Source organism: Triticum urartu, chromosome 4A (genome assembly GCF_056163025.1).
Source record: "Triticum urartu cultivar PI428250 chromosome 4A, HENAU_Tu73, whole genome shotgun sequence".
Classification (NCBI taxonomy): domain Eukaryota; kingdom Viridiplantae; phylum Streptophyta; class Magnoliopsida; order Poales; family Poaceae; genus Triticum; species Triticum urartu.
The window spans coordinates 31,765,708-31,793,492 of NC_141876.1; the positions used below are offsets into that span (position 1 = coordinate 31,765,708).

At 46.3% G+C, this 27,785-nt stretch overlaps 1 protein-coding gene across 1 annotated transcript; it reads right to left on the minus strand.

Moving 5' to 3' along the window:
• Positions 1-22,105: 22,105 nt before the first annotated feature.
• LOC125535067 (E3 ubiquitin-protein ligase SINA-like 4) lies at positions 22,106-23,081 on the minus strand. Its single transcript, XM_087520094.1, has 4 exons — positions 22,998-23,081; positions 22,784-22,915; positions 22,259-22,714; positions 22,106-22,150 (listed from the first exon to the last, which is right to left on the minus strand). Exons 1-4 carry the CDS (start codon positions 23,079-23,081, stop codon positions 22,106-22,108), a joined length of 717 nt encoding a protein of 238 aa, XP_087376220.1.
• Positions 23,082-27,785: the final 4,704 nt, after the last annotated feature.

A 27,785-nucleotide genomic window follows, 5' to 3' on the forward strand; every position in this document is an offset into this window, starting at 1 on the left:
TACCGCTTTAATGTGTAGGTAGTGGAAGCTCCGGTGGCTAGCCGGACTCATGAGTTTGCCGAACTGAAGCGGCAACTGGATGCGGCGGATGCCGACATCGAGCTTGTTAACAAGAGGCTTGACGAGGCACAGGGTAAGTGATATTTTCTGGTGAATGTCACATAGTAAGAGCAGCGTGATGCTAGTATCTTTAATATTTTGTGACTGCAGATGGAGCTGCCATCGTGGAAACCCTTCGGGAGGAACTTGCCCGAGCCAAAGAACAAGCAAGGAGTAGTAATGCGGCAGCTTTGAAGGCGGCCGAAGAGTTGAAAGCCGAGAAGGCCGCGCATTGCGAGAGCAAAGAGAAAATGGCCAAGATGGCTGTAAAGTTAAAAGACACCGCCGAGCGTTGCCAGTTCCTTGAAGAAGAAAACCGAGCCAAGGCGACGGACCTTGAAAAGGCCACGATGGTGACCAAAGACACCCGTTCTGCCATGAGAGCGAAGAAGGAGGAACTGCGTGAAGCCTGTGATATTGTGGCTGGGAAGCCCTTTTTGCTGCGGAGGAAGTTCGGAGATCTGCGGTATGCCCCTCTGGATCGGCTGTGGAGTTCGGCGGACGCATATCTAGACTTGGCGGCGAGTGCTGTCGATGCGGCCGAATACTTACGAGATCAAACAGATCGGGAAGTGGACAAGCTGTTCTGGTCGCAGTTCAACGTGCCAGAGCATCCGCTTCCATTGACCGATCAGCTAGCTGAATGGGCCGAACTCAATAGGTTGTCCAGACTTGCCATGAGGTCCGTCGTAGATCATCTGTGGCCGGAAAAGCCGAAGCCGAACAGCTATTTCAGCTTAGTGCAGCAGTTCCTTGGTGCGGTGCCGCGCATAAATGCGATGAAGAGGTCGGCGTGCATAGAAGGCTCGCGGATGGCCCTTGCCCGAGTCAAAGCATACTGGGTGGAGATGGATGCTACTACTGTCGCGGCGCAGGGTTCGGCCATAGGCCGAGTGGCTGCCGAGCACTATTCTGAAGAAGTTCTTGAGGGTGCTCGTTTGATAGAGGCCCAGTGCTCGAAGAATATTATGTTTGAATGACATGTATTCCCATTGTAAAAACAATGTTTTTATTGAATTTATCAAGGCTGTATTTATACTTGTGCCCGAAAGTATTGTGATGCCTCCTGTGCGGCCGTTTATGTATACTTGTGTATAACCTGAAAGATTGCAGTCATCGGCTTCAGCCCCCACGCATATAATGCGGGGGTGTTCACAGAAGACACGTATTCATACTTAATCCAACGTCTTGGTCCTAATAAGGAGGTGATAGCGCAGTGAACTAGGCAACCGGACTATAATGCTTTAACACTTTCACTTAGCCATAGGAGTTTGACAGTGGGGCTACTATATAGCCCCTGGTGGCTTCGCACTCATCCGAATTCGGGGTGCGTACTTGCCCGGCCGGGAAACGGCCCTTCGTTAAGGCGGAGGAATTCTAAGATTCCAATGGGTCATTGAGTGGTTGACCAGTCTCGCGCTATATCATGACAGTCAGTTTTTGGCTTTCTCTACTGAGGTGCTCGTCCGGATGAACCAGGGCACAATCGCAGTAGTTCTCCCGGTGCCGCCTTAGCCGATAGAGCGGAATGTAAGGCAGCAAAAAACAGGAGCCGGGCAAACCCAACATTTGACCAAAGACATGATTCAGAGCTGATGCATATAAGGCCAAACTCGCGACGCCGAACACTCCCTAAGGTATTCGGTCTTTATGGTGTAAACCGGGCCTAAACAGTGCCCTTTGTAAGAAGCCCCTGGTGTCCATGTATGTGCATTGTTCTGACGTGGCCACATGCCAAGACGTCAGCATCCTTCTCAATGGTACTGAGAATCCGAGGGAAGTGTATCAACAAGAGACAGTAAAAAAGGTTGATGTAGTGTCTTAATCTAAAAAGAATCCTTTGAACGGGTCCCTGCTGCACGTCTGCGCCTGTGTCTCCGTTGTGCCGTATCCTGGACGGGTGTAGCACGATGGTCATCTGTAAAAGAGAGGAACTTAGGTGAAAAGTTGTCGTGCAAAAAGATAGGTTTTAAAGAAACCATGTATAGATCAAGATGAGTAAAAATTGCCACTTGTCTGCGCGCGTTGAGCCCCTTGTATTTGTAATAGGGGTGTGGTCATCAAACCTGTATGAATTACATATAGCTGCGCCGGACTCGTCTAACCGTGTCCGTGGTCTTAACGACCCGTCGAATGCTTTTATTTGGTGAGGCCGTTTTAGTGTGCGGCTGCCAAGGCAGCCGCACTCTCTTCGGCGTGCAGGGATCGCTCAATATTTCCATTTACTGTAATGATGCCACGTGGACCGGGCATCTTAAGCATGAGGGAAGCGTAATACGGTATTGCATTAAAGCGAGTGAAAGCTTCGCGTCCAAGTAGTGCTTGATAGCCAATTTGGAACGGAGCAATGTGGAAGGTTAAATTTTCGCTACGGAAGTTATCGGGGAAGCCGAATATAACCTCTAGTAGCAGGGAGCCCATGCAATGAGCCCCTGGGCCTGGCGTTAGTCCTTTAAAGGTAGTATTGCTGTGGCAAATTTTCGTTGGGTCTATCCCCATTTTGCGGATTGTGTCCTGGTATATCAGGTTTAGACTGCTGCCACCGTCCATCAAGACTCGTGTGAAGTGGTATCCGTCAATTATTGGATCTAATACCAAGGCAGCCCATCCTGCGCGCCGGATACTTGCCGAGTAATCCTGATGGTCGAAGGTGATCGGTTGAGACGGCCAGTGGCAGAACTCCGCGGTGATAGGCCCTTGGGCATATTTATCTGGGAGTGCCGCTTTGTTTCTCCCCTTTATCATGTGTAACACGTTTACTATTTTGACTTCCGGTGGAAATTTCTTCTGTTCCCAAGTGCTTTGCTTGCGAGGCTCATCCTCGTCTTCGCTTGCTGTATCCTGCCCCTTATGTTCGGCGTTGAGCTTGCCGGACTGCTTGAAGACCCAACATTCTCTGTGGGTATGATCTGCAGGTTTATCGGGGGTGCTATGGATCTGATATATTTGGTCCAGAATTTTGTTTAGGCTGGACAGTTCATCTCTGGCGCCTTTAGAGGGCGGCTTTTGCTGACCTGGCCGAGAGCTTCTGAATCCGGCGTTTACCGCCGTGCTCTTCGGGCTGTCTTCTTTATTCCGGCACTTATTATTTTTGCTGCGTCGTGATTTCCCGTTTCCATCTCTAACTTCGGATGTACTTGGGTCGCTAGTGCTGCATCGGGCTAGCCAGCTGTCCTCGCCCGCGCAAAAGCGGGTCACGAGGCTTGTTAATGCTGCCATTGTTCTCGGCTTTTCTTGGCCGAGGTGTCTGGCAAGCCATTCGTCTCGGACGCTGTGCTTAAAAGCTGCCAAGGCTTCGGTGTCTGGACAGTCGACTATTTGGTTCTTTTTAGTAAGAAACCTGTTCCAAAGCTTTCGGGCTGACTCTCCGGGCTGTTGAGTTATATGACTCAAATCGTCCGCATCCGGAGGTCGGACATAAGTCCCTTGAAAATTTGCTCGAAAAGTGTCTTCGAGCTCTTCCCAGCTTCCAATGGCGCTTTCGGGGAGGCTTTTAAGCCAGTGCCGAGCTGGCCCTTTGAGCTTGAGGGGTAAGTACTTGATGGCATGGAGATCATCTCCTCGAGCCATATGGATATGGAGGATATAGTCCTCAATCCAGACCCAGGGTCTGTTGTTCCGTCGTATGCCTCTATGTTTACGGGTTTGAATCCCTCTGGAAATTCGTGGTCCAGCATTTCGTCGGTGAAACATAGGGGGTGTGCGGCACCCCGGTATCTGGGTGTACCGCGTTGTTCGGATGTTTGTTGTGTTGCATCGTATGCTGGAGCGCGCTTGCGTGGTCCATAGATGGATCTGGTTGCGCCGTCCTTTTGATGCGAGCCCTCGCGTGGATCGCGTATTGGCTTATGTGCGGCGTTGTTTGCCGCTCTATGTTGGCCGTGAGGTCGTCTATCCGGCCAAATGGCCGTTTTAATTTTTGGTTGCGGGGGATCTAAGGCCTCCTCATCGAATTCAGGTAGCAACTTCCGCTTCGGGTAGCTCTTGGTGGGGCGATTACCGCCGTACTTCGCTGCTGTGTTGAGTACTTTACTCCATCTGATTCTGAGTGTGTCTTGCGCAGCCTTGAGCCTTTGCTTCTGCTTTTTTAGACTCCTCGCGGTGGCAACAAGCCTTTTACGGGCATTCTGTTGCTCTGGGTGTCTGTCCGGTGTGATGTTGTCCGGACTATTATCTTTGACAGAGTCGGGTTGTTCTGTTTGATTCTCTGTGTTGCCGTGGTCCGGCGATGGTTCACCCTGCTGTAACGCTGGGTCTATATGGTCGTTGTTTCTGCCGAGGCAGGATTTGGAGCGGCGCTTATGCCGCTGCTTTGACTGCTTCTCGAGGGGACAACCCTTCGTTGCGTCCTTCCGTTCCTCGTTGTCGTTTTCTTTTGGTGTGTCCACCATGTATACGTCATGTGATGAAGTGGGCGTCCAGTGCCCTGTGGGCAGTGGTTCCTGTTCGTCTCCTGCATCGTCGTCCATACCGTCGATGTCTTCGGAGTCGAAGTCGAGCATGTCGGTTAAGTCATCGACAGTGGCTACTAAGTGGGTGGTGGGTGGGCGGCGAATTTCTTCGTCATCCGCATCCCAATCCTGCCGGACATAGTTCGTCCAGGACTCTCCTGACAAGGATAGAGACTTTAATGAATTCAGTATGTCGCCGAAGGGCGAGTGCTGAAAGATATCCGCGGAGGTGAACTCCATGATTGGCGCCCAGTCGGATTTGATAGGCACGGGCGCAGGCGGTTCGGAGTTCGTGGCCGGGGAAGGATCCGGCAGTTTGGCAACACGGCTCTCGTGAAGGGTAAGGTCGATATTCGGCTCGATCGCCGCTGAGATACGGCCTCCGTGACGGGGTCTATCCACCCGTCCATGGATGGCACAACTGGCTCTAAATTGAGGCTCGGAGCGGCTGCCGGTGCGATCTCCTGAATACGGTCCGATGGTAGAGCTAAATCGTACTCATCGTGACCGCGTGGCGCACAAGGCACGGGCTCGAATCCGTCTACGATCAAGTCTCCGCGGATATCGGCCGTGTAATTTAAGCTTCCAAACCTGACCTGATGGCCAGGGGCGTAGCTTTCGATCTGCTCCAGATGGTGATAACCCACAAGTATAGGGGATCGCAACAGTTTTCGGTAAGTAAGAGTGTCAAACCCAACGAGTAGCTAATGGTAGAAAAAATATTCCCTCAAGTTCTATCGACCACCGATACAACTCTACGCACGCTTGACGTTCGCTTTACCTAGAACAAGTATGAAACTAGAAGTACTTTGTAGGTGTTTTCGGAAAGGCTTGCAAGAAAGTAAAGAGCACGAAAATAAAACTAGGGGCTGTTAAGGTAAAGAAGCAACTAAAGTAAATACAGCGAGTGTGGAAAAGTGGTGGTAGGAGTTGCGAAATTGTCCCTTAAGCAATTGACTACTTTACTGGACCGATAGCAAGTATTATGTGGGAGAGGCCACTGCTAGCATGTCATCCCTTACTTGGAATTCTATGCACTTATGATTGGAACTATTAGCAAGGATCCGCAACTACTAATGTTCATTAAGGTAAAACCCAACCATAACATTAAGATATATTGGCCCCCCTTCAATCCCGTATGCATCAATTTCTATGCTAGGTTGAAGCTTCTGTCACTCTTGCCCTCCAATACATAGTCCTATCAACATACAACTAACCCTATGGTGTGATCCACGCGCGCGCTCATATGATGGGCACCAAAGGACAGCAACATAACCACAAGCAAATTAAATCAATCATAGCAATTCATCAACCACCGATAGGACAACGAAAATCTACTCAGACATCATAGGATGGCAAGACATCATTGGATAATAATATGAAGCATAAAGCACCATGTTCAAGTAGAGGGTACAGCGGGTTGCGGGAGAGTGGACCACTGTAGATAGAGGGGGGAAGGTGATGGAGATGTTGGTGAAGATGGCGGAGGTGTTGGTGAAGATCGCAGTGATGATGATGATGGCCACGACGGCGTTCCGGCGCCACCGGAGGAGAGGGGGAGAGGGGCCCCCTTCTTCCTCTTCTTCCTTGACCTCCTCCCTAGATGGGAGAAGGGTTTCCCCTCTGGTCCTTGGCCTCCATGGCATGGGAGGGTCGAGAGCCCCTCCGATATTGGATCTATCTCTCTATTTCTCTCTGGTTCTGCGTTGGCTCTGTTTCACCATTTCGTATATATATGGAGATCCGTAACTCCGATTGGCCTGAAACCTTCGCCGTGATTTTTTCCGAATATTAGCTTTCTTGCGGCAAAAGAAGAGCGTCAACCGCCTTACGGTGGGCTGACGAGGGTAGGGGGCGCGCCCTAGGGGGGGGGCGCCCCCTGCCTCGTGACCACCTCGGGCACTGGTTCGCGTTGATTTTCCTTCCGAATTTTCCATATTTTCCAAAAATAAGCTCCGTCCATTTTTATCCCGTTTGGACTCCGTTTGATATGGATATTCTGCGAAACCAAAAACATGCAACAGACAGGAACTGGCACTGGGCACTGGATCAATATGTTAGTCCCAAAAATAATATAAAAAGTTGCCAAAAAGTATATGAAAGTTGAATAATATTGGCATGGAACAATCAAAAATTATAGATACGACGGAGACGTATCAGCATCCCCAAGCTTAATTCCTGCTCATCCTCGAGTAGGTAAATGATAAAAAAGATAATTTTTGATGTGGAATGCTACCTAGCATAATCTTGATCATATGTCTAATCATGGCATGAATATTAAGACACGAGTGATTCAAAGCAATAATCTATCTTTTGACATAAAGACAATAATATTTCAAGCATACCAACCAAGCAATTATGTCTTATTGAAATAACATAGCCAAAGAAAGCTATCCCTACAAAATCATATAGTCTGGCTATGCTCCATCTTCACCACACAAAATATTTACATCATGCACAACCCCGATGAGAAGCCAAGCAATTGTTTCATACTTTTGCGTTCTCAAACCTTTTCAACTTTCACGCAATACATGAGCGTGAGCCATGGACATAGCACTTTAGGTGGAATAGAATATGATGGTGGGGGTTATGTGGAGAAGACAAAAAAGGAGAAAGTCTCACATCAACTAGGCGTATCAACGGGCTATGGAGATGCCCATTAATAGATATCAATGTGAGGAGTAGGGATTGCCATGCAACGGATGCACTAAGAGCTATAAGTGTATGAAAGCTCAAACTGGAAACTAAGTGGGTGTGCATCCAACTTGCTTGCTCATGAAGACCTCGGGCGTTTGAGGAAGCCCATCATCGGAATATACAAGCCAAGTTCTATAATGAAAATTCCCACTAATATATGAAAGTGAAAGCATAGGGTACTCTCTCTATGAAGAACATGGTGCTACTCTGAAGCACAAGTGTGGTAAAAGGATAGTAACATTGCCCGTTCTCTCTTTTTCTCTCATTTTTTCTCTTTATTTATTTATTTATTTATTTTTTTGGTGGGCTTCTTTGGCCTCTTTTTTTTATTTGGGCTTCTTTGGCCTCTTTTATTTTTTTGTAAAGTCCGGAGTCTCATCCCGACTCTATGGGGGAATCATAGTCTCCATCATCCTTTCCTCACTGGGGCAATGCTCTAATAATGATGATCATCACACTTTTATTTACTTACAACTCAATATTACAACTCGATATCTAGAACAAAGATATGACTATATATGAATGCCTCCGGCGGTGTACCGGGATGTGCAATGATCTAGCGTAGCAATGACATCAAAAAATGGACAAGCCATGAAAACATCATGCTAGCTATCTTACGATCATGCAAAGCAATATGACAATAAATGCTCAAGTCATGTATATGATGATGATGGAAGTTGCATGGCAATATATCTTGGAATGGCTATGGAAATGCCATAATAGGTAGGTATGGTGGCTGTTTTGAAGAAGATATAATGAGGCTTATGTGTGACAGAGCGTATCGTATCACGGGGTTTGGATGCACCAGCGAAATTGCACCAACTCTCGAGGTGAGAAAGGGCAATGCGTGGTACCGAAGAGGCTAGCAATGATGGAAGGGTGAGAGTGCGTATAATCCATGGACTCAACATTAGTCATAAAGAACTCACATACTTATTGCAAAAATCTATTAGTCATCGAAATAAAGTACTACGCGCATGCTCCTAGGGGGATAGATTGGTAGGAAAAGACCATCGCTCGTCCCCGACCGCCACTCATAAGGAAGACAATCAATAAACACCTCATGCTCCGACTTTGTTACATAACGGTTCACCATACGTGCATGATACGGGACTTGCAAACCTCAACACAAGTATTTCTCAATTTCACAATTACTCAACTAGCACGACTCTAATATCACCACCTTTATATCGCAAAACTATTACAAGGAATCAAACATATCATATTCAGCGATCTACAAGTTTATGTAGGATTTTATGACTAACCATGTGAATTACCAGTTCCTGTCATCTCTCTAAATAGATATAAGTGAAGCAAGAGAGTTTAATTCTTTATACAAAAGATGTGCCCACACTCTAACAAATATAGGTGAATCAAAAGAGAATTCTACAAATGGCGGTTGTCTAAGTGAAGAGAAACAGGCAATCCAAACTTCAAATGATATAAGTGAAGCACATGAAGCATTCTATAAAGCCATACTCAAAGAATATAAGTGAAGTGCAAAGAGCATTCTATAAATCAACCAAGGACTATCTCATACCAGCATGGTGCAAAAAAGAAACATGAAAACTAAAGCAAAGACGCTCCAAGATTGCACATATCGCATGAATGAAACGAATCCGAAAACATACCGATACTTGTTGAAGAAAGAGGGGATGCCTCCCCAACATCCCCAAGCTTAGACGCTTGAGTCTCCTTGAATATTTACTTGGGGTGCCTCGGGCATCCCCAATCTTGAGCTCTTGCCTCTCTTCCTTCTTCTCACATCGAGACCTTCTCGATCATCGAACACTTCATCCACGCAAAACTTCAACAGAAAACTCGGTAAGATCCGTTAGTATAATAAAGCAAATCACCACTATAAGTACTGTTGCAAACCAATTCATATTTTGTTTTTGCATTGTGTCTACTGTAGTATGGCTTAGTCCACTGATATAAATTAATAGTTTCATCAAAACAAGCAAACTATGCATCAAAAACAGAATCTATCTAAAACAGAACAGTCTGTAGCAATCTGAACATTCACCATACTTCTGATACTTGAAAAATTATGAAAAAATTAGTAAAAATAAAAAATTTGTACAGAAATACAGTGCAAAAAGAATCATAACCATTTGGTGTTCCAGTAAAAAACTAAAATTCATGCACTACAGCCAAAGTTTCTGTCCTGCACCGCACAAACCAACAAGCATCGTAAACATCCTAAAGGCAAACCTTGGCACATTATTTTTATAATACAATGGAATTTTACAAGGGGATAATTATTTTTGTTGAAAAGTTTCTGTAATCAAGATTCACAAAGTTGCCGTGAGCATGAACAAAGTTCAAGGAGCTCTCCCACTTCAACAGTGCTTGTCTTTCTCACTTTCACTTTCCTTTTTGAAAAGTTTTGGGTTCCCCTCTTTATTTTTGTTGTTTTTAAACTATATGAAAGCACTCAACAGAAATAAATGACTCTCTAAAACTTCCGGGTTGTCTCCCTGGCAGCGCTTTCTTTAAAGCCATTAAGCTAGGCATATAGTGCTCAACTAGTGAATCCACCCGGATCCCAAGGTATATCAAAGCCAATTTTAATTAACAATGATTTGTAATTTAGTAGTGAGCACAAAGCAACATATATCAAGCAATGACGAAGTCTAACTCTCTTACTATGCATCGGCATGTCATAAAAGAACAATTCATGCACACCTAGTAAAGGCCAATGCATAGTATAAACAATTTCTTGCAATTTTATCATGTTGGAAACATAGAGAGGTGGAGATATAGTTCCTCTCTCATAAGAATTGCAAGTAGGAGCAGCAAGCACATGCATATTATATTTATTGAAATCATCATGTGCAACGGTAAAAGGCAACCCATCAATATAATCCTTAATAAGTGCAAACTTCTCTGATATAGTATAATCGGGAGAATTCAAAAAGATAATAGGACTATCATGCGTGGGTGCAATAGCAACAATTTCATGTTTAACATAAGGAACTATAGCAAGTTCATATCCATAAGTATAATTCATATTGGCATCTTGGCCATAAGCATAGCAAGCATCATCAAAAAGGGATATTTCAAAAGAATCATAGTGATCATAACAGTCATCATAGCAATCATCCTTCGGTAAGCACGAAGGGGAATTAAACAATGTATGAGTTGAAGAGTTACTCTCATTAGAAGGTGGGCACGGGTGATCAATCCGCTCTTCCTCCTTTTGTTCTTCACTCTCCTCCTCATCTTTTTCATCCAATGAGCTCACAGTGTCATTAACTTCTTCTTCCATAGATTCCTGCAAAATATTAGTCTCTTCTTGGACAGCGGAGACTTTCTTAATAAGTGCATTAATTTCATAATTGTATTCATAATTCTCATAGAAATATTTGAGGATAGCTAAATTTTCAGATCTATAACAAGCATCATCAATATCATCAAACTCTTTAAACATAGATTCAATTTCATAAGCACCCATAAAAGCAACAAATTCTTCTATTTGTTCCACATCATAGTAATCATATATACCTCTAGCATAAGAAGCCAAGGTTTCATTATCATTAAATTTTCATGTAAAGGGGAGGTGTGGAGAATTCATCCTAGAGCAACAAGTGTAATCATATTCCGAGCATAGTTGTCTAGCATACCACTTCAATATATAAATCTGATCCCATAATAGTTTCCCTTTTTGTGTCAAGCGATAAACCCTAAAGTATTCACGTTGATCCAACGTTACTCCCATTACCAAATTGAACGAGGTTTTCTCAGGATTATCAAAGTGGTACATAATATTTTTCACATATTGAGCATCGAGGGTTTTAGGAGGTTCCCCATCTCCATGAGCAGAAAGTACACCTAATTTTTTTGTATTTCGTGTTCCATATCCAAAACTAAAGATAAAGAACAACTAAGAACAGCAAATAAAAATTACTTAGTGATAAAGCAAACAAGCACACACGAGAATATTCACCCCATGCTATTGCTCCCAGACAACGGTGCCAGAAAAAGGTCTTGATAACCCACAAGTATAGGGGATCGCAACAGTTTTCGATAAGTAAGAGTGTCGAACCCAACGAGGAGCTAAAGGTAGAACAAATATTCCCTCAAGTTCTATTGACCACCGATACAACTCTACGCACGCTTGACGTTCGCTTTACCTAGAACAAGTATGAAACTAGAAGTACTTTGTAGGTGTTTTCGGAAAGGCTTGCAAGAAAGTAAAGAGCACGAAAACAAAACTAGGGGCTGTTAAGGTAAAGAAGCAACTAAATTAAATACAGTGAGTGTGAAATAGCGGTGGTAGGAGTTGTGAAATTTCCCCTTAAGCAATTGACTACTTTACTAGACCGATAGCAAGTATTATGTGGGAGAGGCCACTGCTAGCATGTCATCCCTTACTTGGAATTCTATGCACTTATGATTGGAACTATTAACAAGCATCCGCAACTACTAATGTTCATTAAGGTAAAAACCCAACCATAGCATTAAGATATATTGGTCCCCCTTCAATCCCGTATGCATCAATTTCTATGCTAGGTTGAAGCTTTTGTCACTCTTGCCCTCCAATACATAGTCCTATCAACATACAACTAACCCTATGGTGATCCACGTGCGCGCTCATATGATGGGCACCAAAGGACAACAACATAACCACAAGCAAATTAAATCAATCATAGCAATTCATCAACCACCAATAGGACAACGAAAATCTACTGATACATCATAGGATGGCAACACATCATTGGATAATAATATGAAGCATAAAGCACCATGTTCAAGTAGAGGGTACAGCGGGTTGCGGGAGAGTGGACCGCTGTAGATAGAGGGGGGAAGGTGATGGAGATGTTGGTGAAGATGGCGGAGGTGTTGGTGAAGATCGCGGTGGTGATGATGATGGCCACGGCGGCATTCCGGCGCCACCGGAGGAGAGGGGGAGAGGGGCCCCCTTCTTCCTCTTCTTCCTTGACCTCCTCCCTAGATGGGAGAAGGGTTTCCCCTCTGGTCCTTGGCCTCCATGGCATGGGAGGGGCGAGAGCCCCTCCGAGATTGGATCTATCTCTTTGTTTCTCTCTGGTTCTGTGTTCTGTGTTGGCTCTGTTTCACCGTTTCGTATATATATGGAGATCCGTAACTCCGATTGGCCTGAAACCTTCACCGTGATTTTTTTTCCGAATATTAGCTTTCTTGCGGCAAAAGAAGAGCGTCAACCGCCTTACGATGGGCTCATGAGGGTAGGGGGCGCGCCCTAAGGGGGGGGCGCCCCCTGCCTCGTGACCACCTCGGGCACTGGTTCGCGTTGATTTTCCTTCCGAATTTTCCATATTTTCCAAAAATAAGCTCCGTCCGTTTTTATCCCGTTTGGACTCCGTTTGATATGGATATTCTGCGAAACCAAAAACATGCAACAGACAGGAACCGGCATTGGGCACTGGATCAATATGTTAGTCCCAAAAATAATATAAAAAGTTGCCAAAAAGTATATGAAAGTTGAATAATATTGGCATGGAACAATAAAAAATTATAGATACGACGGAGATGTATCAGATGGCCAAGCGAGTTGGCCCGCAGTGCGAAGCCGCCGAACACAAAGATCTGTCCGGGGAGAAAAATCTCACCTTGGACTGCATCGCTATCGATGATAGAAGGAGCCATCAAGCCTAACGACGACGACACAGAGGAACTCTTATTGAAAGCACCAATGCCGGTGTCAAAACAGGCGGATCTCGGGTAGGGGGTCCCGAACTGTGCGTCTAAGATGGATGGTAACAGGAGGCAGGGAACACGGTGTTTTACCTAGGTTTGGGCCCTCTTGATGGAGGTAAAACCCTACGTCCTGCTTGATTAATATTGATGATATGGGTAGTACAAGAGTAGATCTACCACGAGATCAGAGAGGCTAAACCCTAGAAGCTAGCCTATGGTATGATTGTTGTTGTCCTACAGACTAAAACCCTCCGGTTTATATAGACACCGGAGAGGGTTAGGGTTACACAGAGTCGGTTACAAGGAAGGAGATCTACATATCTGTATTGCCAAGCTTGCCTTCCACACCAAGGAGAGTCCCATCCGGACACGGGACGAAGTCTTCAATCTTGTATCTTCATAGTTCAACAGTCCAGCCAAAGGTTATAGTCCGGCTGTCCGGATACCCCCTAATCCAGGACTCCCTCAGGAGGCATTCACACAAAGCATGTCTAATCTAAGCAGATGGCATGGCAATGCTAGACACCATATGCATGATATGAGCAATATAACCCAGCCAAGTTAGAGCATGCACCTCGGGGGGGGGGGGGGATACGACTGGTCATCTTTCTCTGAAACCTCTGTGAGGAGCTATCTGTAACCAGCAAGAAATATGCATCGACAGGTAGCACTGACTGCTCAGAAGACCTTGTTTTCACTCCAGATTTTCCCATGACCGACTCAAATGGCTGATGCACAGGAAGAGTAGATGAATGTATAAACATTGTTGACAAATGGAATACATTATGGAAAAAATATGGCACGATACAATTCACATATATGATGACTAGCTAAATAGGATGGCATTGCATGATTCACGTATATGATGCCTGGCTAAAGAAGATGGCATTGCATAATTCCCATATACTCCCTCCGTTCCTAAATATTTGTCTTTTTAGAGATTTCAAATGGACTACCACATACAGATGTATATAGACATATTTTAGAGTGTAGATTCACTCATTTTGTTCCATATGTATTCACTTGTTGAAATCTCTAAAAAGACAAATATTTAGGAATGGTGGGAGTATGATATAGGAACCAAACATGTGGCATTCACACAAAGCAAATCTAAACTAAGCTGATGACATATAAGATGTATAATGTAAGCAATGCAAGGCGCCATATGCATGATATGACCAACATCAGCATGCCAGGTTAGAGAAAACACCTCAGGTAGTAAATAGGCGTGGTCGGCTCCTTCTGAATCTCCATCTGAACAATTATCTTCCTCTGGAATACAATCTGGAAATGCAAGGGGGGGGGGCACTTTGCCCACCATGGAGCGGCGTCTGCATGACATTATATTCACACGCAACGGTCTTCTCTTTTTCTCTACATGTTCAGTACGATTGTGTACAATATCTGACATGCATAATAATAAAAAATAGTTAGATTTTGTAAGGCCTAAGGGGTGCATGCAAAAATCAAGACTGATGGTAGCAAACGAGTGGATGGATCCAAAACTAATGATAGCAGGTAGATTATAGCTTCAGTTTAAAAAGATAGACAATGGATCATCTATTGTTTGTTGCCCACCCAACATGAACCACATAGAAGACCCCAGATGAACCAGATAGTAGACAGATACTATTCGTTGCTGGCTTGATATGAGACCCATGGGCAATTCAAAACTCAAGATTGAACGATAAAGTAGCAGGTAATAATAACCGATGTATAACGTAAGCAAACATGAAAGACTGCGACCTCTCTTCCAGAAATGTGTAGTCCTCAGGTTCATCTGCTCAGTCGATGATGGTAATGCAGTTGGTGTGGCTGCCGACAACAGGGAAGATGATCTAAGGCGGCGAAAGGAAGTCTGTAGGGGGGATCTCTGCTGAAGTGAGCGCTTCTGTCGATGGCGCACCTCAGGTGGGCTGGATGATGGCACGGTAGGAGCAGGGCATAACACACAGAGTTTTCTTTGACGCCTATCTGAAAATGAAGTAAATCTGTAAGGGCTCCTTAGAATTGGAGGATTCTATAAACGCAGGGACAGGAAAAACACAGGAATAGGATAGGAATGCACGTGCAAAACAGAGCATTTGGAAACATAGGATTTCAGTCAACCTTGGTGTTTGGCTCACAAGAATTGGAAGAACAGAGGAATGGAGAAACAAAGTGATGCGACGAGTGTACAACCTCTTTGGCATAGCCTTGTGGACCTCAGCATCATTGGGTTGGACGTGGAGGATGGTGATGATGCTGGTGTGACTGTCGGAGGCGGGGAAGAAGATCTGAGGCCTCTGGAAATGGCGCAGAGGGTACTGCTCCGCTGTGATGGACGGTTCCATCGTTGGAGCAGCTCCGCTAAGGTGTACGGCAACGAGGCTGAAGCATGACAAGACAGACAATGTTAATCTGAAGTGGGACCCTAATATCATCTGCAATAGATGACGTAAAATACATCACCAAAAAGTGCTAGATGTAAAACGCATCAGCCGTGCCACGGCCGCTCCAACATATGCTGTAAGTACTGTTCACTCTGAACTTAACTGAATAAAATGAACTTCACAGTCGAAACTGAATTTTACTGTCAAAACTGATTGAACTAGTAACAGAGCATTGCAATAGATGTTTAGGGCGTTCGAGCACTAGTAGCAGAGAAGCAGTGATCTAAATTAGCAGATGCTCGAGCAGGGAACGCACTAGCAGAGAGCAAGTCATGCAGTAGCACCGCGAGCGAGTGCTAAAGCAGCAACTCCTGTAGCTGCCAGAGGTCGTGCAGCAGCAGCAACGCAAGCGAGAGCAAGAGCAAAGCAGCAGCACGAACGAAAGCAGGAGCAGTGCAGCAGCGCGATCGACAGCAAGAACAGAGCCGCAGCGCGAGCGAGAGCCGGAGCAGCTGCAGCTAGTGCCGTGTGGAAGTCGCCGCCGAGGAAGCAACGACATGGGGGAGAGACGCCATGGATGATGTGGGCGGCGACGGCGCTGTCGATGGAGACACACCATGTCTGCTCGGTATCGAGCACCGGCAACCCCGTGAGATCGAATAAAAGATAAAATACAACAGTGAGTGCAGAACCTCCTTGGTGGCACCGAGTTGGCCTCGGCTTCATCGGAGGAATTGGTGAGGGTGTTGCGGTTCCGGTGGGGCAGGTCAAGATGGCGCTGTGGGGATTGAGGTGGCGCGATAGACAAGGCGAACGTCGGGGCAGCTACTTGGAGGTGGAGGACGGGGCGGCTGATCCGGCGGGACGGCGAGATCGACAACGGATCCTCATCCGGTGCGGTGGATGAGGGACGGCGAGCTGTTGCGGTGGATGACATAGTCGGGGAAGAGTCTCCGGCTGGGCGGCGGTCGGGAGGCCGACGGAGGAGCGTGGGGTTTCGCGGGTTTTGGCAGCCTTGGTGTACGAATGGGGGCGAAGGGGGATGGGGGAGCCAAGCTTAGGGACGCGCTTGTCCGAAATGTAGGGTAAGTTACCAGCGTACCCCCACCGGTTTTGACACCGCGACGTGGAGCTTCATTTCTGGCTGAGGGGTAGAAGGGGGATTTCGTGTGTCTGGGCTGTAGGAGCGATTTTGGATGAGGAGGGAGTTCTCGCACGCGTCCAAATTTCGGGATAACAAGGCGCGGCGCGGGTTGAAGAAGCGGGAGTTTCAAAGCAGGTGAGACAAAAGATACTCGAGCTTGAAAATTTCGGGATAACAAGGTGCGGATTCCTTGTTCGGCAGAACAAACTTAACGTGTAAAAAAACAATTCATACAAGACATAAGAGAGTCATGTCCCCTTTTACTATATTGCTATAGATGCCATTGAAAAAACTACAAGAAAAATGTAAAAAAAATCGGGAGAACAAGATTACCCTGCACAGTACCAAATCGATTCGCACTTCCCTCAACAACAACAAAAAACAAATCAATTCCCACCAAAGAAAGAGTAATGTCCCTTTTTATATGATTACAGATGCCATGATCTCAAATTTCAATTTTTGAATCCATGTTATGTTGAATTCGAATATATCGTTAGGTGACCTTGCGGTTTATAATTGATGTAGTCGTACATTTTGATCTTCCATCCTATATGAACATTTTACTCCACCATGTGGACATATATATTGTCATCTACCATATGGACTAAATTTGAATCAATTTTCCTTATTTGAATACGATTGTTGTCAAGTTATACAATAATTTAAATATTATCTTGATAACAAAAAACATACATATAGCAGTAATCATATTTCACTATGAACTACATGTACCATACACTCTCCAATTCAAATATTTGTATCCATTTTATGTTGAATTCAAATCATAGTACATTATTGGTCTAGGTAGCGAGATGTTTGGGATAATCTAAACCCTGTTTTCATACGTATAATTTTTGGCTGAATTGGGACAAGTTTTGGTATAAGCCTCTTGCAAAACCAGAGATTCTCTCAACAGGCCTTGTGGTTCCGAGAGGGAACGTGTCACTTTTGTGTGCGAAACGATATACGCTGCCTCCCCCCTGATTTTATTTACAGAGGCAACATAGAACTATATGAGTGCCCCGTTAAATTTTGGAATTATTTCGGGTTCATTTGGCCTTTCTATACATTAATTGAGTTTCTGGACTTTTAGTGTGCATAATCTAAATATGAATTGCATGCACATGCTCCGGTGCACCAAAGTGGGTTGAAAAATCACATGTGTGTCCTTGGTTGAATTTCTAGGTCCCATGGAAGAAATGAGAATGAAATTCAAACATCTGGGTGTCATGACTCGACCGAGAACATCGAGAAACTTTGATTTTAAATTCATGTAAATCCAAAACTTGCCTGGAAATCATGAAACTTGGCATGGTGTCATGTCATGGCACTAACATGTTGTGGTAAAAAATTGGTCCGATTTGGAAGCTCGTGGTTCTAAGAGGGAACGTGCCACCTTTGAGTGTGAAACGATATACGCTACCCCCCTTGAGTTTCTTAACAAAGGCAACATAGAACTACATTAGTGCCCTGTTAAATTTTGGAATTATTCCGGGTTTGTTTGTTGTTTTTATACATTAATTGAGTTTCTAGTCATTTAATGTGCATATATAAGTCAAATTTGAACTACAAGCACATGCTCTCGTGCACCAAAGTTGGTTGAAAACTCACATTTGTGTCCTCGGGTGAATTTCTAGGTCCCATGCAAGAAATGAGAATAAAATTAAAACATCTGGGCATCGTGGCTCGGCCGAGAACATTGAGAAACTTGGTTTTAAAATTCTTGTAAATCCAAAACACGTCTGAAAATCATGAAACTTGGCATGGATGTCATGTCATGGTACTACCATGTTGGGTTAAAAAAATTGGCCGAATAGGAACATATTTTGGTATAAGCTTCTTGCAAACCGAAGCTTCCCTCAAGAAGGCTCGTGGTTCTGAGAGGGAACATGCCACCTTTGAGTGCGAAACGATATACGTTGTCCCCCATGAGTTTATTTACAAAGGCAACATAGAACTACATGAGTGCCCTGTTAAATTTTGGAACTATTCCGGCTTCGTTTGGCCTTATTTACACATTAATTGAGTTTTTGGTCATTTAATGTGCATAATTCAAATTTGAACTACAAGCACATGCTCCCGTGCACCAAAGTTGGTTGAAAAATCACATTTGTGTCCTCGGGTGAATTTCTACTCCCTCCTTCCATCTATATAGGTCCTAATGCGTTTTTCGAGGCTAACTTTGACCAAACATTAGAGCAATAATATATGACATGCAACTTACACAAAGCATACCTTCAAATTTGTTTGTCAAAGGATCTTCCAATAATATAATTTTCATAGTATACATCTCATGTGCTATTAATCTTGTCAATAGTCAAAGGCTGTCTTGAAAAACACATTAGGCCCTATATAGACGGAAGGAGGGAGTAGGTCCCATGCAAAAACTGAGATTAAAATTCAAACATCTGGGCATCGTGGCTCGGTCGAGAACATTGAGAAACTTGGTTTTAAAATTATGAAACTTGGCATGGTGTCATGTCATGGTAGTACCATGCCATGGTAAAAAAAATTGGCTGAATAGGAACAAATTTTGGTATAAGCTTCTTGCAAATCGGAGCTTCTCTCAAGAAGGCTCGTGGTTCTGGGAGGGAACGTGTCACCTTTGTGTGCATAATTCAAATTTGAAATACAAGCACATGTTCTAGTGCACCAAAGTTGGTTGAAAAATCACATGTGTGTCCTCGGGTAAATTTCTAGGTTCCATGCAAGAAATGGGAATGCAATTCAAAATTCTGGGCGTCATGGCTGGGTTGGAAACATTGAGAAACTTAGTTTTTTAATTCCTGTAAATCCAAAACACGCATGAAAATAATGAAACTTGGCTTGGTGCCAGGACATGGCACCAACATGCTGTGGTAAATTTGCAGTCCGATTTGCGAAGGCGCACACATTAACAATCAACAAAGTCATTTTGGAACAAGTGTTGTCACGTTACAATCAGAAACACAAGTATTATTGAAACCATGGGCGTTCTACTTACTAGTACCATTTACGTGCCACCACGCGTCCCCATTTTTTATTAGCTAGGAGGCGCCATGCAGGGTAGCTATTTGAGTACGAGAGGCATGCGATCAGACCCCTACGCGTGCTTATTGGGAGGAGAGCCCTTTGACCTCCATCTGCCATCCACCTCTCTCCCAAGGTCTCCATTAATGGCGCCCGAGCCTCTGTTTAATGGCGTGGCTATGTCTCACTCGACTGAGATTTAAGAGAGAAAAAAGAAAATCTAAAAGCACAGATCTTGATGTAAGATCCGATGGACCTATATAACATCTACTGCGACTTATAGCAAGACTGATGAATATATAAGGATGATTAATTTTTTTTGATAAAAGAAGGGCTTGCCCCTTCCGATTTTCATTACTGAAAACCACCACAATTCACAAGAAGTTCAGCACAACTCCAGCCTAACACGAAGGACTAATAGCTACCAGATTGAAATCGCAACATCCCAAGAGGCCATCAAAGGCCAAACATCCGTGCGAGAACCAAACATTTCACAACCGATGACACAATCCACATCCTAAACCAATTATTACATCAAAAGAAACAAGGAAATTGAAGGAAGCCCAGCAGCAACTAGAAGAACATCAACGCCAGGGTTGCCACAACAAGAGTTTTCTTCATTCCAGGCTCGCAACATTGATCTTCCACAGAAAGATAAGGACGATTAATTGTCTTACATAATTAGAAAGATAATTAAAAAATCCACATGCGGCTACGCTCGAAATACACAAGGGAAAAAGAAGAAGGACGACAAGGATCTGGCTCGCTGATCTCTACTTTCTTGATGCGTTGCCGCAGGCCGCGGGAACTAGTCTCCGCAGCGAGCGGCGATGAGCTCTTTCCTGTCCTCAAGACGCTGCTTGAGAACATCCACGGATTCCTCCACTAGCCTTTGGCGCTCGTTGCGGAGCATGTCATTATCGTCCATAAGTTTCTTGACAATGACGCCGGTCCTCTTCAACAAGGCACTGGTCTCCTCATGCTGGTCTGCACTTCGGACGATCTTCTCCCTTAGAAGGTCGCGCTCGGCCCGGAGCCTCTCATTGCCCTCCCTTAGTTGCCAGATGACGCCGGTAGCCTGTTCAAGCGAGGCTTTCATGTCATCCTGCAACCTCGCCCAGCCGGAGATCTGATCCATCTGGCTATGGACGATCGCATGCATGTGCCTGTAACAGTCGTTGTCTGCCCGCGAGAAATTTTCCCAGGCCGCCGCGGTGCGGTGGGACATCTCTGCTGCATTCGTGGCGCGGCGGGACATCTCTGCTGCTTCCGCGGCGCGGCCGGACCAGTCTGCTGCATCGACGGTGCGGCGGGACCTCTGTGCTGCTACTTCCGTGCGGCGGGACATGTCGGCTGCTCTCGTAGCGAGGCGGGACATGTCTCGTGCTTCCGCTTCCATGCTCGCCTCTCCCTGGTGGCAATTTCTCGACCCAGAACTCACGCTGGCCATGGCAGACGCAAGGGAAGGATGCTGAATGACTTGTTTGTTTTTGTGGATGAGGAGTTGAGGAGGAATGTGCAGTCATCTTGGCATACTAGTATTTATAACCGAGTACTAATACGCTCCTAAGTGGGAAACCATTTAGGTTGTGATCGGTGAGAACAGGTTTGCAATTCAATATAGCATGGAGTAATTTGGAATGTGATGAGACGCAAGCTCAAAATTTATTGGCGGTTCTAGTTTCGAAGTGCGGCACTATTCCCGGTGGAGTACTTCTTTTTCTACTCCCTCCTTTCCGGTTTTATAGGGCTTATCTCAAAATTTTAGTTTTTCCATTTTATAAGGATCAATTTGGTTGTTCCCCAACACATGTTCAGATTCCAAGGTGCATTAAATCATTGCATGCAAGTATTAAGAGAAAATTGACCAATGCATGTACTTTATGCATGCATGCATTGCAATTAATGCATTGATAAACACAATTTTTTGAGAAAAACAAGAGCATTAATTAGGTGCTTTTGCAAACTACAAAAATATTCCACCACTCACCATCTTGGTTGGTGAGATTTTTGAATTAAGCCCTATAAACCGGAAAGGAGGGAGTACTGCTGTGTACGTGCAATAACTGGCACCGTCGTATACATATCTTATGGTTAATGGGGCGTTCGACCGGAATAGCCACGTGGTGAGCTCTAGGCTAGTCTTTTTTCAGACGCATTAAACCTATCTCTCGGGACTTCTCGCACGCACCATCGTGCCACCCACAAAAACCTGTACTCTGAGTTTAGTAGTACGTTATATAGGAAGAGAAGAGGTGCACACACGCACTCGTCCTCTCACACACGCATCTGTTTTTTCTCGAAAAGGAGGATGATGACCCCCGGCCTCTACATCTGGGAGTCACACACACATCTGTAGCTACGAATTGTAGTGTTCTCAACCATCCGATTGGCTCTATCATGGATGTACCTATATACTAAAACATGTCTAGATACATCTATATTTTGACAAATGGAAGGCATGTATTGTCGAACGGAGGGAGTGCTTGTCATCAAAATGGATAAAAAAGGGACGTATCTAGAACTAAAATACGTCTACATACATCTCCTTTTATCCATTTTGATGACAAGTAGTACTTCTTACCCAAAGGAACTTTATATCCGACAGACACAAAATATCCGTTCGACTGTTGGAAATTACTGATCTGATGTCAAAGTAATTGCTGCATCGCCACCAAAACCCACCATTTCTTAAGCTAAAGTAGACCAAGGTAATCCCTATATTAACATATTACTAAGATAAACAGAAGGCACTGTAGAAACATTTAGGACGTGAGCTTGTCAATCTGAATGTGGAGGGACACAATCTTAGCCCCGGCCATCAGCTTGGGCGGAACTGTCAGGAAGGTCAGCTCCTGCACGCCGATGTCGCCGGGATCCTTGCTGCTTGTCACCTCCATTTCCACCTTGACGGCATAGGTCGTGCCTTTGGGCTCCTCCGGCGGGCCGTTCGCCCACAGCTTGGCCACGTAGTGTGGCAGTGGGGACGCCCCCGCTCTGATGCAGACGACCGACACGGCGATAGGCGCGCCGATGTCGAGCACGCCGCCGACCAAGAAAAACATGCGGCGGTTCTCCTCCACGAACAGCAAGAGCCGTGGCTCCGACAGTGGCACTTGCAGCTGGAGCACCTTGCCGTACTGGATCCTGTGCACGAGCATGGGATGCGCGGTGCTGATGTGGTGGTAGAGCGCCGGCGGCGGGCCTTCGTAGGCGCAGACGGGCACGGGGCATTTGCAGGGCGCGAGCGGACACACGCTCTAGTGATCGGTGAGCTTGTGGTAAGTGACGTAGAGCCCATAGCCTTTGTGCGGGCACTCCACCCTCACCAACGAAAGGACGGAGTCCACCGTTGTGTTCCGCACGTCAAAGCCACCACCGCGCTCGCACTTCTGGCACTGCCGCTGGTTCCCGGGGCTCTCGACGCTGCAGTCCGTGCAGGCCAGGTGCCCTCCCTTGCACTGCAGAAATCAATCGAACAGCGCATCAATCAAGAAACTTGCACCTTGCTCAATCAGCCAAACGGACGAGGTGTATTCGAACCTCATACACTGGAGGCGTCAAGGGGCGGAGGCACAAGGGGCAGTGGAGCACGGTGAGGTCCATCAAGACCTTAGAGAGCTCCATCGTCGGGTCGTATTCGGTCTGCATGATCTCGCCCTCCTCGTGCACAACCATCTCTCGACTTGGGCCGGGGTATTACAAAGCTTTACCATCACATATTTTATACTACTTCAAGGTGCATTAAATCAACATATGCAAGTATCAAAAGGAGAGTCACGGCATGCATGCATGCGTTGTAATTAATGCATCGTTAAACGCAAATTATTGAAATATATCGAGTGCAGTGCTTTGATGTGTTGCGTCAACTCGTACATCAACAAGAAGTTTTATTATCCTCTCCCTCGCGGACTTAACTGCACCTGCCTTTGGCTGTATGACAGGTTGGCCACACACCTGTCGGGCCCACCTGTCATACACGCAAAGCCAGAAGCGTCCCTCCCTTGCCCATGAGCGTGGTGGATGGCAAGACTAGGAGAAGCTTTCGCTACACGCTCTCCCTCCCGCACGCGGTGGACATGCAGCAGTTCAATCGGTGTCAGATGGCCAGAAGCGTACTGTAGTACTCCTCCAGTGCAGTAGTACTCCATCATTGTTCGACTTCCCGAAGAGGCGAAGAGCCAAGCGCAGCCTAGACGCTCGTGTGGCAGTTTCATGTGTAGAGTAGTCTAGGATAGCATGTACCGTGCCTGTAAGCTTAAAATCATTGGGGTCGGCTCCATGCTATATGGCCGTCTCGAAGTTTAAAAAAAATTAAAATAGTCTTCTGGCCCTACCTGACACCCTGGTGATTGTAGTTTGCACGCTCATCTGGTCAAGACAGGAATATATATGTTAATTTATTTTTTTTTGAAAAGGGGGGACTCCCCGGCCTCTGCATCAGAACGATGCATACGGCCACATATATTTTAATTTGTGGTGGGTAAATGTTAGAGGTTGCAGCAAATATATTGTACACTGCGGGTCTTTCAGCCAAGTTTAGAGGCAAGCATGTGGGGCGAGTGCTATGATGTGTCGCGTCAACTCGTACAACGAGGAGAAGCTTGATTTTACTACACGCCTTCTCCCACACCCATGCGCGCGGTTGCTTGCAAATGAGGACATGCTTTTGCTTAGTAGTACTTCTACAACAAGCTATCCGTCCCGCTCGCGATGGGCAGACATGCAGCAGTGGATTCGACACTGTAGAAGCAGTAGTAGTAACATCATTGTTCGTCTTCTCGAAGAGGCAAAGAGCCATGCGCAAACCGAATGTTGCATTTGTGAATGTTTGAGCACGCATATAGCCAGGCTCTTGCATGAGACAAAATTGCTATGTGAGCCCACTATTGTACTAGTACGTACAACTACTTGCTAGTATAGCCCCACCACTCCAATCCATCTACTCCCAAGTCTCTGCGCAACACTGCTCACTCCAATCCAAGACCAAGTGACCAGAAGCCACAAGCACCTATGGAAGCGATGGACGTGAGCGGCAGTCGGCTGTGCCAAATCATCCAAGGCGTCGTCCTGCGGCCCCGCACCGTGCAGCGTTTCCAGACGGTGCTGGCGACCGCAGGCATCGTTCACGCGGTCATCACCGCCGAGGGAGGAAACCCACAGCTGCCGGAGGGGCCCGATCCTCTGCCCATGCCGTTCTCTCCGACACAGCGCCGGCTCGGGAGGTCCTCTGACCCTTCTTCCTCCCTGCCGTATTGTCCACAGATCCGACCTGCCGCCGCCGACATCCCGACGACCCTGAGGTATAAGTTCTTCGAAAGCGGCCTTGCTCTACTGCCCCAGCTCCCCACGTGTCTGCATGTGCATCTTTTTCTACTCCCATCAGGTCTTCCAAAGCCACCTAATTTTTTAGTATTATTAGAGGTAAAGCTACTTCATGCATTCGAATCTAGGGCTTTGTTGAAACAATGAAGAAAGGGGGGAAAGTTGTAGCATGAATCTAGGACTTGATTCAAAGAGGAAATAATATGGTGAAAGTAGTAGAGACCGGATACCCAATCGGTCTCTTGGTTGAAAAGGGAAATAATGGGAAAATGTAGTACAAACTGGATAAGGAACAAATCTATTATTGGTTGAAAAAAAGATGGAAAGTGGCGGCTGGAAAGTCAACAGAGTATGTCCAGGATTAGATTTGCTGCCATCACATAGTAAAAGGTCTCCAGGATTAGATTTGCTGCCCTCACATAGTAAAAGGTCTCAGGATTAGATTTGCTGCCCTCACATAGTAAAAGGTCTCAGTATTAGATTTGCTGCCGTCACATAGTAAAAGGTCTCCAGGATTAGATTTGCTGCCCTCACATAGTACAAGGTCTCCGGGATTAGGTTTTCTGCCCTCACATAGCATGAACAAACTCGGCATCACCACTTTATGCCTCCTTGTAGGTACATTGTGCTAATGCGTCCACTGTCGCATGTCCTTATACCAACCTTTTGCTGTTGTTAATGTAAGGGTGCATGTAAAATGAAGCGATCACACTGTTACCTTAGGGACATGTCTAACCAGTGTTATTGTTAATCTAATGCCTCCAGTGATAAGATGCAATTAAACTGTGTTACAAATGACACTCCTACTGTTTTCCCCAGTATGATAAGTAAGTTGCTCCTTTACGCTGCTGAGTGTCCTGGTGTCCCCACGGTCCCATGCCCTTAAACCAACTCTTTAGCTGCTGTTGATTTACTGTGTCTGGTAAACAAGCAATGCCACCATTAAAGTAATCCCATATTTGAGGTATCTCATTGTTGATCGTAATGCTTCTGGTAACATGAAGAATTGTTGATGTGTTAAAATTTCTACTGTCCTTGCGTGATTGCCATGAACATAACTAAGATGCTTCTTTTCATTTTGTATATGTTTCGTATATTCTTATTGACCAGCAACTGTTTAGTTTCTATCTTTTTGTGCAGATAGGGATATCCATTTCACCTTGTTGCTATTGTGATTGTCGGTGTTCTGGGAACGGGGGTCCCCAGACTTGCCTGCCTGCGGCCTGCGGCGTGGCTCAAAGGGGGGCCCAGCACGACCCATCTTCACCAACACAGATCCAAGACCCTTGTGAGGGGCCAAGCCTCGCAGGGCAGACGACGCGGAGCTTCCTCAGGCACGGCCTCATCAGGCTGGCTCGCGAGGAGGCGGAGAGATCAAGGCGGGGTACCTCACGAGGTGCCCGTGATGCAAGCCATGACGACTCAGGGCGCCAGGCGGGTGCCAGCCCGCGCATCGTCCTCCTTTCCTCTTTGGTGCAAAGGGGGCAAGCACAGCCGTGGAGTACCGAGGCATCAGGCAAAGGTTTCCATTTCGGTGCAACAAAACCAAGACCAGGAGGACTGCAAGACGGAGGTCATCGTGGAGCCCAAGACGGCGTCACCGCCAGAGCTTTGTGCAGGCGAAGACTACTTTTGTCAGGATAGCTGGTACTAGCTGTCCCCTTTCAAATTAGCCCGCCATTGTTGGCTCCCTTCCCGCTCGATATTTGGGAAGAGGACCAGGGCCTCTATAAATAGGACCGGCCACCCACAGGGTAAGGGGGATCGGATCGAAATCAGAGAGGGAGAGAGAAGGGTGACTGAACTCCTCCTAACAGTTCATCACCCCAGCCAAGAGAAGACCCTCGCGAGGCTGTTCTTCCTTGTATTGTTCATCTTCATCAGCCCCAAGAGGCAATCCACCCACCACACACTGGAGTAGGGTATTACACCACAACGGTGGCCTGAACCAGTATAAACCTTGTGTCTCTTGTGCAGTTCTTTCAGTAGTCTAGATCTTTGCGAGAAGGAGAGGTAGAAGGCGTAATCTTCGCGCGCACCCCAGAGTTCGAACCTTAAGGGTCTGCCGGAACCCGAAATCCGACAACGGGACCAAGGAGTGAGGGGCTATGTGACCAGTTAGGCTCCTCACTCCTTGGTCCCGTTGTCGGATTTCGGGTTCCGGCAGACCCTTAAGGTTTGAACTCTGGGTGCGCGCGAAGATTACGCCTTCTACCTCTCCTTCTCGCAAAGATCTAGACTACAGAAAGAACTGCACAAGAGACACAAGGTTTATACTGGTTCGGGCCACCGTTGTGGTGTAATACCCTACTCTAGTGTGTGGTGGGTGGATTGCCTCTTGGGGCTGATGAAGATGAACAATACAAGGAAGAACAGCCTCGTGAGGGTCTAATCTTGGCTGGGGTGATGAACTGTTAGGAGGAGTTCAGTCACCCTTCTCTCTCCCTCTCTGATTTCGATCCGATCCCCCCTACCCTGTGGGTGGCTGGTCCTATTTATAGAGGCCCTGGTCCTCTTCCCAAATATCGAGCGGGAAGGGAGCCAACAATGGCGGCTAATTTGAAGGGGGACAACAAGTATCAGCTATCTAACAAAAGCAGTCTTCGCCTGCGCAAAGCTCTGGTGATGACGCCGTCTTGGGCTCCATGGTGACCTCCTTCTCGTAGTCCTCCTGGTCTTGGTCTTGTTGCACCGAAATGGAAACGTTTGCTTGATGCCTCGGTACTCCGCGGCTGCGCTTGCCCCCTTTGCACCAAAGAGGAAAGGAGGACGCTGCGCGGGCTAGCACCCGCCTGGTGCCCTGAGTCATTATGGCTTGCGTCACGGGCTCCTCGTGAGGTACCCCACCTTGATCTCTCCGCCTCCTCGTGAGCCAGCCTGATGAGGCCGCGCCTGAGGAAGCTCCACGTCGTCCGCCCCGCGAGGCTTGGCCCCTCGCGAGGGTCTTGAGTCTTGTGTTGATGAAGATGGGCCGTGCTGGGCCCCCTTTGAGCCACGCCGCAGGCC

Excerpts from the sequence above, each read along its gene's own strand:
- LOC125535067 (XM_087520094.1), bottom strand. The coding sequence starts at position 23,081 with ATGGAGCTCTCTAAGGTCTTGATGGACCTCACCGTGCTCCACTGCCCC. Across the intron at positions 22,916-22,997 it reads TGACGCCTCCAGTGTATGAG|TGCAAGGGAGGGCACCTGGC; the intron begins GTTCGAATACAC and ends TGATTTCTGCAG. Across the intron at positions 22,715-22,783 it reads TGGACTCCGTCCTTTCGTTG|AGCGTGTGTCCGCTCGCGCC; the intron begins GTGAGGGTGGAG and ends ACCGATCACTAG.